Source organism: Monopterus albus, unplaced genomic scaffold (assembly GCF_001952655.1).
Source record: "Monopterus albus unplaced genomic scaffold, M_albus_1.0 scaffold66.1, whole genome shotgun sequence".
NCBI lineage: Eukaryota > Metazoa > Chordata > Actinopteri > Synbranchiformes > Synbranchidae > Monopterus > Monopterus albus.
The window spans coordinates 72,532-85,273 of NW_018127946.1; the positions used below are offsets into that span (position 1 = coordinate 72,532).

At 39.6% G+C, this 12,742-nt stretch overlaps 1 protein-coding gene across 1 annotated transcript in view; it reads left to right on the forward strand.

The window, feature by feature from the left end:
• Positions 1-4,113: 4,113 nt before the first annotated feature.
• Positions 4,114-12,742, forward strand: part of LOC109962635 (ankyrin repeat domain-containing protein 33B-like) — a 9,525-nt gene continuing 896 nt past the window's right edge. The window contains exons 1-5 of the mRNA XM_020604526.1: positions 4,114-4,593; positions 6,479-6,608; positions 9,763-9,903; positions 10,235-10,398; positions 10,512-11,134. Coding sequence (XP_020460182.1) covers positions 4,114-4,593; positions 6,479-6,608; positions 9,763-9,903; positions 10,235-10,398; positions 10,512-11,134 — 1,538 coding nt within the window. The remainder of the gene's footprint in view (positions 4,594-6,478; positions 6,609-9,762; positions 9,904-10,234; positions 10,399-10,511; positions 11,135-12,742) is intronic.

Genomic DNA, 12,742 nt, shown 5'->3' on the forward strand with positions numbered 1-12,742 from the left:
TTTGAAGCCCAAATATAATCGCTAAAAGTAAAAAACTATTGTTAGGCTATAAACAAACTACACCACAGTCCCATGACTTTAGTGTCACCACCACAGCTTCCAACATAGAATTTTATTTAGTGCACTTTACCTCTGTTAAAAAAAAAAAAAAAAAACTGCCCATAAATACACTGTTGTTGTTGCTTTGTCCACATGAAAACACAGAAACATGCTGTCCAGAGTATGTTAAGCCAGCAGTGGGCAATATAACCCTAGCCATGGAGTCATGTTGGTCAACCAGAAGCCTGAAAAAGTTAGCAATCAGTTGAGGTCTGTGAAATAGATCAATGTGTAGCAGTGACCTTTAGCGCACATTCTGATGCCTCTGTTCCTCAACATATTGTACGAGTAACTTTAAGTGTGTGCATGCTAAAAGCCTGGTTATTTGGTTAGTAATGTTACAACCATCAACAGTTTGGTTATGTCTGCTACTGCACAATATCACCTGACAAACAAAGGACATAGCGTTGCACATTCAAGCAACTAAGATATCATCACACTCGTGAAGAATCAGTTTTTCTGTTTTTAGTGACCTAAAACACCATTTGCATGGATAAAAGACCAAAACCAATAAAAAAAGCTGTTTTTAAAAATGCCCATTTATGTGTGGATAAGGCCTTAGTTTGACCTGTTCTAGCTAGTGATCATGGCTGTCAGAATAGTTTGCAAGTGTGCGAGTTTAGCGATAGCAAGGCTATAAAGGTGGATTAATGAGTAGGTGAATCTCTGAGTTTGGCGTGATGACGTTTAACATCCCAGACAGCCTCTGTAGTCTCATTTAGCCACTTATTAGCAACTGCCTTTTTAAAGACATGTAAAAGCATAGAAGGTCATGGGTTTTTATCACTGACAAACTTTATGTTGTAGAATAAAATGTGAAAATATATTGACCTTTTGTAGATACTGTGCACTCTTCACTGCTGTGATTGCACTTCTGGTTAGATGCTAAACTGTATTTGTCATTACCCATGTACAAGTACAAGGGCAATGACAATAAAGTTGAATCTAATCTAATCTATTTTTGCAAACCAGTGTAAAGTTGTGTAAATTATGCTTATGTTATTCTTCAACAGAAGTGCTTGTCAGATGCTTGGGCAGTGTCTCAAACCCCACCCCACCTGCAACTAGTCTGCACAAGTACTTGTGTGACTTTTAACTAGTCCAACACTAGTGACTGAGCAGATTCGGTGGACACACACTCACCCACCTACTGTTTGTCTCATTCAGTTTCTGCTCTGCATTTACCTTTCATCTTTAATTCAGTGTCAGCTGTTTAAACCAGCCTAGCTCTGACTCAGATAATGTCTGTAGTCTGTTTTGTTATTTCAGTGATTATTTCTAAAAAAATACCCCAATAATTTTACTAAATAACTTTACTTAACTTTTTCCCTCTGGTTGCTTGTGTTACTTCCCTTTTCCCCAGCGAGCCAGGCTGTAACACTGTTGGAAAGTGTAGCTCTAGACAACAGGATGTGAGGTTATTTAAGCTGAATCCAATTACTGTACCCTTCAGCTAATGCACAGCCTTTAAACTTTTGAAGCCAAGTAGATTAGGAGCATATGTAACCAAAACAAGATTTCTACTGTCAAAGAAAATCAAATTTTTCCAACTAGTGCTTCATTTTTTAGTAGCACAATGGGATCAACCTTTTCATTGCAATGAAATTCTGAAGTAAGTGCCTGTGATTTGTCCCTCCATAAGGAGCTCGGATATTAGTGCTGTCATGATGAATTTGATTTCTTTTTCTTTTTTTTTTTATCTAAAACCAGACTTCAGGCATGAAACAAGTGTATCGTCTACTCTTAATTTTCTCTAACACAGATTACTACTTTGCACAAAAAACTGAAAGTAATTATTTTAACTCTTTAAATGTCCCAGTACACTGCCATTTATTACACAGAATGGAGCAATGGGTTTCAGGAAAGACAGGATAGCAAGCTGTGCCTGAAAAGATGTGTGCCCAGTGTGGGCTAACCTTACCTGTTCCAACTGGTAAATGGAGATGTTTTGCATCAATGCAAACTTTGTGTGGAAGCAATTAAGATGTAATAATTTAAATTTTAAAAGCAACTCAGTAACTGTGAAGTTTCCAGTTGGTTAATTGGAAATGAGTTCACTAATTCAGATGTCTACAAAGTGTACTGTATATGCAATATTCAAGTTGCTCAAATTCAGCTCTAATCTGGAGATTCAAGTCAGGTGGGGAAAAAGGTTTTTCAAATTGGATTAGTAAAATTTTAATATAATCCAAGATGAAAAAACCAAACAAGCTGTATTTATGCAAATTAGAACCTTGGATCATATTGCGTACAAAATATAGACATGACACAGCAGATAGAACATGAAACCTTTTTTTGTTTGTTTTTTAACCTGACATATAAAATAATGTCATGTACAAACATGAATGTCAAGTATCAACACAAAAAGCCTGGATCTGACAGAAACACTGGAATAGAGCAATAACGCCTGTAAAGTGAACATAGCCTTGGCTACTTGGATTTTATATCTGCATCAAATGGAACCTAAAAGTAAATATTTAATTCAAACTGCCTATAGTAATTCAAATAGATTAATAATAATATACTGTATATTCAAACTAAAATTTAACCAGTGGTAGTTTCATGTCACAACTGGCTATTCAGTCGCTTACAGTGTTCAATTTAAAAGCTGTTATTTGCTGCAATACGCACAAAACATGGGAGTCTTCCATTTTCTGCCTAATTTACTTTGTCATGCTGTTCTGTTGCTCACGTTTTATACACAACCTTACAGTGGAGTCTTTTACATTGTTTACTGATTCCAAAAGTCACATATTATTCAGAGGGAACTTGAGGAATAGTGTGGCACTCAACAGTCTACTTTAGACACTGATGAAGGTGACATTAGGGCCTGACCTCTGTCTGGGTTTAGAGTGATCCTGGTCCTTCCATTATATGGATGAATCACGTGGGTGAGAAATCCAATTGAAGCTGACAGTGCACAGTGTAGCAGAAAGCAAAACTCCTGTGGGGGGATGGCTTGATCTTTTGTACTAATGACATTAATTCTCTAATAAGGATCCTAGAATAAAGGCAGCAAATTGATACTGGCATAAAAACTGACTGACTGTAAGGTCTGTCTCTACATTTGTTTCTTTTTTTTTTTACATATTTTCTGTGTTTCCTGTTGTCCATGTCTTGTGGAACTCAAACACTAGTTCACTTACTTATTGTTTTCTGTTATCCCTGTGTAAAACATTACCAAATGTTATGAGAGAAGATTTTCAAAGGTTAAGACATTTCCCGTTGTGCTTATACCATTCAATTTTACACTTTCTCACATCCCAGCTGAAAACAATCATACTGTCTTGTCACTGGGGAGGGGAACGCAGCACAACAGCTAGAGATAGAGAAATAGTGACTAAAGGGATTATCATGCGTCAATTCAAGAGAATCTCTCTCATCCTATTGCCGGCCATCATCAAAGGAAGCCTAGTGTTTCTCTGCAGGGAAAACAGGATTAGTTGCTGAGCGCTGTCAGTGGTGGCTGTCACCAAACAAGACGACTGCATGTTCTTCTACTTTCCAGAGGACAACTTCAGCTTTAGCTTCTCATCAAGACTTCCAGAAGTCAGGAATTCAAGCTGCTTGTCTGAGTTCTGATGCCATGTTTATACAATGTGACGGACGAGGCCTTTGGTGCCTTTGTGAAGGCTCACATGGAAATTGGTGGTGGCTTCTCTGCAGTTTGCAACTCATGGTTACACTTGGGCTTGGCAGACTGCCTTTAGTTTATTTGAAGATGTGATATTGATAAACTTATTAGGGAGGAAAACTGACAAGATTTATTTGACAATGTCAGAGGGTTGACAGCAAGTGAAATGGACCTATGCTTGCCCTGTGTCATCTTGTGACACCTGTCTGTTGGGAAACCTAACAGAGATAAACAGATAGACATCGAGAGCCTGGTGGATCCAGTCCTCTGTTGGGTAGGCCTGTGATGGGCCTATGAAGATAAACTCTTGGTCTCCCTAGAGTTACCCTGGCACCTAATAAGCATTTAAAAAAGGTGTGTGGGGGCAGAGGAGGGTTTAAATGGTGTTAATAAGGGAGGAACAAGGTGACAGTTCAAAGATTCGAGAGAATGGAGTTGCTGGAGGAGTTGGACTTGGCGATTTTGAGTTTAGGACCAATAAAGTGGCTATGGATACACCTGGCATGTCCATCACCAAGGTTGATAAGGACGGGGATGAATGTGAGCTCTCAGGAAAGGATGATAATGCGGAGGTTGAAGTTGATTACACACGTAATTACTGGGAGGATGAGGACGATATCTACCAAGAGTTTGAGGAGCTGGACTTTGAGGCTTTGCCGGACTGTTCAGACACATGGAGCATCGCCTCAGACGACTCCTTTTACCCCCTGAACAATTCAATCGACTCTCAAGGCCCTGACAGCCCAGAGCCTATCTCCTTCTTCAAGGCCTGCTGCAACAACAACACCATCATTGTAAAGATTATGATCAGACAAGGGGTGACAGAAGAGGAAGTGAAGGAGACAGACAGGAACAGAAGAGTAGGTGCCAGGGTTCAGTTTGATTTTCAGGCACTTCTGGGTTTGTTTTCACTACCAACTCAAAACCAGCATTGTTTGCTCACAAATAGAACAGGTGAAAATACACAAAGTTCCATGAGTATCAATCTTAAAGTACTGTACAGGCGTTTATTAAGTTTTAGCTATACATAATGTATACTCAGTTGATATATTACCAGTTCATTCTGTAGCAGTTCACTGATATTGTACCTTTGTATGAGGGCAATTTCTGTTGCCCATCATGCATATCTTCTTATATAAGTACTGTACATGTAACAGTAATGTTGATTAGCCACTCAGTATTATTTTCTTGTTTACAGTTTAAAGGTTAAATATCAGTCAGAGCTTTAAACTGTTCTGTAATTGTGTGTTCAGTAAACAACAAAAAAACCTTGAAGTTTACAATGTAACATTTCTTTAAAATTAATCCTATAATTGTTCACTATTAGTCTAACAACTAAGGCATGTTCTGGTGTATAACATAAAGGTGCATAAAAAGCACTTTGTCCTCAGGTGAACTTGGCAGTTTTTCTTACCAGTAATCACGTGATTTTTTTTGTGGTCAGGCCAGTCACATGCAGCTCCTGAAACCAACAAGCCACTGAAGGTCAAATCCTGAAACAGGGTTCAGAGCAGTTGGTTAAGCCTCCACTGACAGATGGGGAGTACAAATTACACAGTGACAGTGTCGAGAAGCAGCTTGACAGCAGGGCTCAGCTTTTGCAAGCCTTGCTAAGAAGCTAACTTGAGCACTAGGTGACAGATACCGTACGCTTATAGAGCTGGAACAGACAGAAGGATTGACCTGAAATACTTTGGTAGTAATGTATTTTAGGACACCTGGAGGTGTATTGACATACTTGGCAAGCTGCAGCGGAAGTGAGCCAGATGTTATGTCATGATATGAGGCATTTTCTGTTACTAAGCACTTGTTTTAGCAAAAGCAATCCTCTGAGTGACTCTGAGTAACTGTTTCTCTGAAAACTACAGCCATCTTAAGTGTGTTGGCCCTGTGGTGAAGCTTTTCACTACTAAATTAATTCCTGCATTGTTTGCACAGTGGGAGAGCAAAAAAGAGAATGACTGCACACTGGGTGCCATATTTAATATTATTTGTTGTATTAGGACCAGGGTGGCTACCCAGCTGTACAGCACTAACCTCACATCTTGTCTGTCTTGGTGTGCGTCACCAGCACTAAATGTAACCATCCCAAACAAAAAGGAACACAACCCACTGGTAAATGTTCTTCAAGTCAGGAACATTGACAAGGAGGAGAAACATGAATACCAAGTTTGCTTTCATTAAGGAAATGTGACTTAAACATAGAGTAGCTTATACAGTAGAACTGCTTCATGTTCCTTCTTCCTGATGTTGCTATCACTTAGGATTGCTACATCTATCACTACTGCCTAAATTATGCTTACAGATTAATAAATTATTAAGGCTTAATGTCTCCATTTTTGTTTTTGTCTGGGGAAAAAATGCCCCTAATTCAAACACTAATTGATGTAACTGCTGTTGCCCCTTTAAATAAAAGAAAATCAGCGAGTAACATTTTAGACATTTTTCCTTGGCCAGTGACCACTCCAGATGGAAACCCATGTTTAACCTGAGTTAACAGTCTATTATCTGTTACACATTCTGAAAAGCAGCCTTTTACTTTGCTTACATGTAGCATGACCAAAGCATTATTTCTTTTTGTGAGAATCACTGTAGTGTTTTTTTTTTTTGTGTGGAAATATGCCCTTGGAGCCATAGAAAAGGTTCACAGTAGCCCTGGGAAACCAATTTGGTGTTTTTAAGAAGCCAAAATTTATCACAGATAAAGAGAAATGAAAAAATTCAAGCACTGTTTTTGTGTTTCAGTCTGGTCTGATTGTGGCGTGCTACCATGGCTTTGTGGATGTGGTCATTGCCCTCTCTCAGTGCCCGTATCTTGATGTCAATTGGCAGGATAACGAGGGCAACACTGCTCTCATTACTGCAGCACAAGCAGGTAAACCCATGCTAGACAACACAGTCTCACAGAAAATGTATAATAGCAAACACTGGACTATAGTTGGACTATAGTTCAAAACTGTTTGACTTCAAACGGAAACTAAACTAGCTTCCTACACTCTAGTCCAGTTGGTGGTGGTAATGAAGTATTTCGTTCTTTGCCAAATGCCATTAAACACCAAGAAGAAGAACATAAAGCAGTACACTGGCCTGCAAAACAAAAAATGTTTAGATATCTCAATTTTACAGCCTTTATTATAACCGTACTACATTTTACACTATGGACCAACATAGCTATTCTGTATTTTCATGTGAGACTGGGCTGCATTGCACCCCTGAAATGAGTACCTGTATATGTTATATAAAAACTGAATTTTGGTATCATTTTGGTGATTTTGTAAACAAAAGGCCCTTTGGGAACATACGGGCTGCACTTTATTGAGATCTACACTACTTCATTGATATTTTAAAGGAATAGTTCAATATTTAGGGGAATACAGTTGATGTGCTGTCTTCCTGAGAGGTACAGCACTAGTCAAAAGTCTGGACATACTTTCCCATTGAAATGAATGGGAAAGTGGGGCACTATACAGTCGATGGCATCATTAACACCTCTAAATGGCTTAATTTAGACTGAAAACAGAAAGACTACTAGTCTGGCTCTCTCCAAAGGCAACAAAATCCACCTACCAGCACAACAGAAGTTCACCAATTAACATGTTGTGTCTTGGTTGTTTAATCCTTACAAATACTGCCAAAATTAATCTAGTTTTGTGGTAGGTAAATTATCAAAATATGTATTGAGCAGACTGGCTGTCAAATGGATTTTATAAAGTTAAAAAACACTATTTACGATCTCTCTTGTAGACAGTGAAAGTACCAAATCAGTCAAAGCTAAAGGAGTCAGCAGATAATGTGTTGTGTGGACAAGCACCACAGTGTATTTTATTGGTATCAATCCTTATTAAAATCCAGCGCTAAAATCATTTACATGATTGTCCAGAAACAAATTATTTGAATAAACAATAACTGCATAAAATACACATACAAATTCCAGAATGTATAATTTTGATTAATTAAAACTAAAAACATAAACAATATCTGTGCTACAATTTGCACATTCATAAACCATTAGTGACTAAGCTTTGAGGGTTGCTGGAGCCAATCCCAGCTGACACTGGGCAAGAGGCGGGGTACACCCTGGACAGGTCGCCAGTCTATCACAGGACTGACAGTAAGAGACAGACAACCACACACACTCACACCTACTCCTACGGGCAATTTAGAGTTGCCAGTCATCCTCAGCTGCATGTCTTTGAACTGTGGGAGGAAGCTGGAGTACCCAGAGAGAACCCACCCAGGCACAAGGACAACATGCAAACTCCGCACAGAATGGCATTAGGTCGACCAGGGCTCGAACCCAGAACCTTCTTGCTGTGCTAATCGTTGCATCACCATGCCACCCACTTCATATAATATTCCTCTTAATTTAGCCATCAGCTAATATCTTTCAAATTCGGTCCAAATTCAAGCACAGAGTATGACCATGTTATGGGGTTTGGTGCTTCCAGTTGCATGAATCACTGTTATTTGATGGCATCAGAAAGTACAGTATTAATGTCAGTAATTTCAAAGTGATGCAGCCACATGTATCAGACGTGGCACCCCAGCCTCTGATCTGCTAATGATGATGAATGGCTCACGGTGGCCTGTGATGAATAGCTGCAGACTACTCTTCATTTTCTGCTTCATTAAAAGTATTGATCCCCTCTTACGACAAGGTACTCTGCAACACCTCAGGGGAATGGGTAACTGTGACCGTCCACATGACTGCAGCAGTGCGATGGAGTGGATGAGAATTAAAACTATCCCTGAAAGCCTTCCCTAGGGGTAGAAAGTGTCTAGACAATGGGATGGGAATTAAACCCAAATGCATTGAGGTTGGTTTCCAGTATTAACCATCCTCCTTAGGTTCCCATTCAACCATTCTGTTTCTAGCTGTGTCTCTTATGTAATGGATTCGTGTTGCAAGGTAAAACTCTGCATTGTACTCAGTTCAGGGAATTTCATGAGATCAGACTGTTTCATTAGCCTGGATTTAGAAAGCATTTAGTCAATTAGAAACTCAGCTTGTTATGTTTAAGAAACAGTGCTGAACAGTAAAAAGCTGCAATTTCACTCCATTGGTCCCCATAGTGAATGACTAAGGACTAAGGATGCAACTTTAGCGCAAAAATGCAGACATATAGACATGCATGAATTTTAAGACAATAACTCCTCCAACCTATACAACATATGATCTTTTGTCCCTTCCCTCTCATACTACCCATAGGATCATCTATTTAAATTGTGCTCCTAAAGGTAGTGGGAGGAATTGCAACACTTCTGCCGACATTATTGACAACGTACAAGAGTTTTTAGCTAGCTAGTAGTAAGGGATGGGACAATATATCGAAATTCAAAATATCAAATATATGTCATAATACATATTGTCTTGTCTAGAGATATATATATTATATCATGTGATTCCATACACCAGCAACTTCATTTTTTTTTTTAAATAAGATAATAATAGAATGTAAGTCTGTATATCTGGTTGTTCCTTATATAATCAAACCAGTGCTAAAAAAGGGAAAAAAGAAGAATAAAGTGCAAGTGTTCAGCAGCTAGTCATACATTGTTATCGTTGAATATTGAGCATTGAATCATATCTAGAAAAAAACATCCTCAGAAATTACTTTATGTTTAGGAAAAAACTATTTGATCATGTTTAGGAACAAAAAGTCTTGAAATAAACAAGTCAAATTCTAGAATTTTAGAAAAGGGAAAGTCCTGTCTTTTGTGTACCTAGCCATCCACTCCAATCTCTTTCTAATGTGCACGCTGTGCCACTACATAATACATCACATTACTTACTCCTTCATGTCATAATTAATACAGTTACTATATGTCCCCAAACTATCAAACTATATGACAATTTGTCATAATAACCTATGGATACAGTCGTATTTTACAGGAAGACAGTTTCTTTGAAGCAGTTTAAGGATGTGAATACAAGACATGATTTAAATATGTTTTTGCAATTATTTGTAATCAATTCTGCACAAATCTGGCTCATCTTGAAAAAGCCTTATGTTTCTGTCTGTCTCTAGGTCATGTTTTCATCTCCAACTATCTGCTGAACTATTTCCCTGGGCTGGACATTGAGAGAAGGAATTGTCATGGTTTCACAGCTCTGATGAAAGCTGCCATGCAGGGCCAGCCTGAGTGTGTTAGAGCTCTTATGCTGGCTGGTATGTACAACAAAAGACACATTTTTTACAAAACAATACATACATTGCACATTAAAAAAAAATAAAAAAGGGGCCATTCTGTCTTAAATTAAATGTGCATTTTTTCTAGAACCCACTACATTTTCAGTTAAAACCTTTATTCTTCTCACAACTAATTTACAACTGACTTAATTAGCTACATATACAGTAGTGCAGTATATTAGGTGCATGTATAAAGTTAGAAATTCCCTTTGATGAATTCATGTGCAGTGTAAAGTGGTTTAGCAGTACAGCATTATTGACATACCCCTCCTCTGTCCTCGATTGTCTTCCTAAATCGTTATGTTTTCAGGAGGTGATATTCAGGCACGAGACAATGGCCGCAGTATGACACCCACGGAGTGGGCTCTCTTCACTGGTCGATATGAGACCGCCAACCTGATGTATCGACTGATGTTGAAGCCCTGTGCTGAGCAGTTCTGTGACTCCTTTTCCCTTGAGTGGCCCATGTTAGAGGTTAATCAATTCATCATGAGTACAGTCTTAAATACACAGATTCAAAATATGTTTTTGTTGCTTTTTTTTAAGTTGATTACTTGTAAACTACAACATTTGCTCTTTCTGTGCAGGAGCTGGTTTCCCAGGCCCGAGACCCAAAGTCCTGCTGGAGACATTTGATCAAATTTCTCTCCTGCTGCTCTTATAGGTTTAACATCAGCAACAGGATTAACCCTGTGGATGATGGAGTTCTTGACCACATGGTCCGGATCACCACTGGTATCTCCAGCCCGTTCATCGCCCCAGCTTGCTATACAGTATGCCCCAGCAGCCCACCATGTGTTGGGAAGCGTCGTCATGCTGTGCAGGAGATTCTGAGAAGGCAACGGGTGGCCGAGCTGAAGTGTCTAGGCCCAGACAGATTGAATAACTACAAAAGATTTTTCCAGAACTCGCGAGTCCTCCTCATTCCCAAGGTGAGGGATCGGAGGGCCAGCCTCCAGCCTCAACTGCTCCGTGATGTGGCTGCAGCATCCACAGTGGTCATAAGACGAGCCAGTCTTCTCCCACTTAATATGCTGAGAAGAAGTAGTGTGCGCCCAGGCACGATGGTGCCTAAAGTGAGGCTCTGCAAAGCCCCGGCTCCTAGTTTTATACCAGAAGAAACCAGGGAGAACAATAACCACAACCAGCTCCAGATACCCAAGTGGAATTACAAGATGAAGACAATCGAGAGGAGGCAGGAGGGGGAGAGGCAAAGACTGTTACCTTTAACAAGGAGGAAAGGGGAAGAGAACAAAGCATCTTCAGCTTGAGTGGGTCTTGTTGGAAAACCCTCACAAGGCTCTTAAATGCACAGTAATTTATAATGACTGTGAATCTAACTGCCACTTTTCACTTGTTTTCTGAGTTTGCTGACTTGGTTGGATTTGTTGCGTTGTTTTGACTTGAGTACACACACATTTGTGAAGCATAATTTCTGATGCAATATGGGAGATACAGGAGCTGAGAAAAAAATCCACATGCTTTTATTAGTTCATACTAGAATGCTGATGGTATCTTAAATTCAATGACACATGGCAAATGGACAAAAGTAGAGTAAAAGTAGACAAAAGTTTCAAATGAAGTGCTTGTTAAATTGTCTATAGCAAAGGTTCCTATGGTCTCACAACATTTGATGCAAGGCTGTAAAGAAACAATGTCATTCAACATTGTTTCTGTTGAACAAGAATTCAGCTGAACAAGAATTATAGCCTTTTATAGGATTTTTTTTTTGTTTGTAAATTACTTTGAGCTTGACACAATATGTGTACATTTTTCTTTGTGGTCTGGTGTGCAAAAAGGTTTCAGAACTCCTGGACTAGAGGACCTGATATATTCCAAAACAAATATACAGAAGACAAGCTGAAAGTTGTACTCTTACTACACTGAGTGTCCTCTCTAGGTTATTTTTAAAATCAATCACTGGCAAGGGGTTGCATGAAGAGGCAGTGGTTAGCACTGTTACCTCACAGCAAGAAGGCCCTGGGTTTGAGCACTGGGCGGCACGAGGCCTTTCTGTATGGAGTTTGCATGTTCTCCCAGTGCCTACGTGGGTTCTCTCTGGGTACTCTGGCTTCCTCCCACAGTCCAAATTGGCTCTATGAGTGTGTGTGTGTGTGTGTGTGGTTGTCTGTCTTTACGTGTCAGCCCTGTGATAGAGTGGCAACCTGTCCAGGGTGTACCCCACCTCTCATCCAATGACCAGCCCCTCAGCGACCCTCTTTAGGATAAAAGGTATAGATAATGGATAGACTGAATCACTGGCAGTCACCACACAATGTATGCCAGGTATACACCATATTTTATTCACAAAACAAGGAAGGCTAACCTTCATTTCAGCATGATTTGACTGCATGTTGGAATGTATAGTGGGCTGCACATGCTATTCTGCTGATTAACAGCTGGTTGAGGTAACATGCAAAGAAGCAAAGCAATGCAGTGCCAAATGTAGTTGAAAAGGCTACAAGCTAGCAAAGATGTCCCTCGGGCATTCTTCAAAACATTTGACCATCTATCAAGCACTTTGGATGAAATACAGTATTGTGGCGACCTACGTCGGCTATTGGGGAGGGGTCTGGTGGCAGCGACATGATGCATGGGGGCATCGTGGGAGTTCAGTAATTAGTTCAGAGAGCAGTTATAAAATTACTGTTAGTGTTCTTATGTGTTACCCTGTTGTTGTGTTGATCTTACTGACTTGTACTGATGTGTTGATGTTGACGATGTTTTGCTAGTTGGTTGCTGTGCTGTGTTTTGTACCGTAAGTTTGAATTGTATGTGTGAAACTGACCTTGGGGAAAATGCCATTGTCCTGACCAGT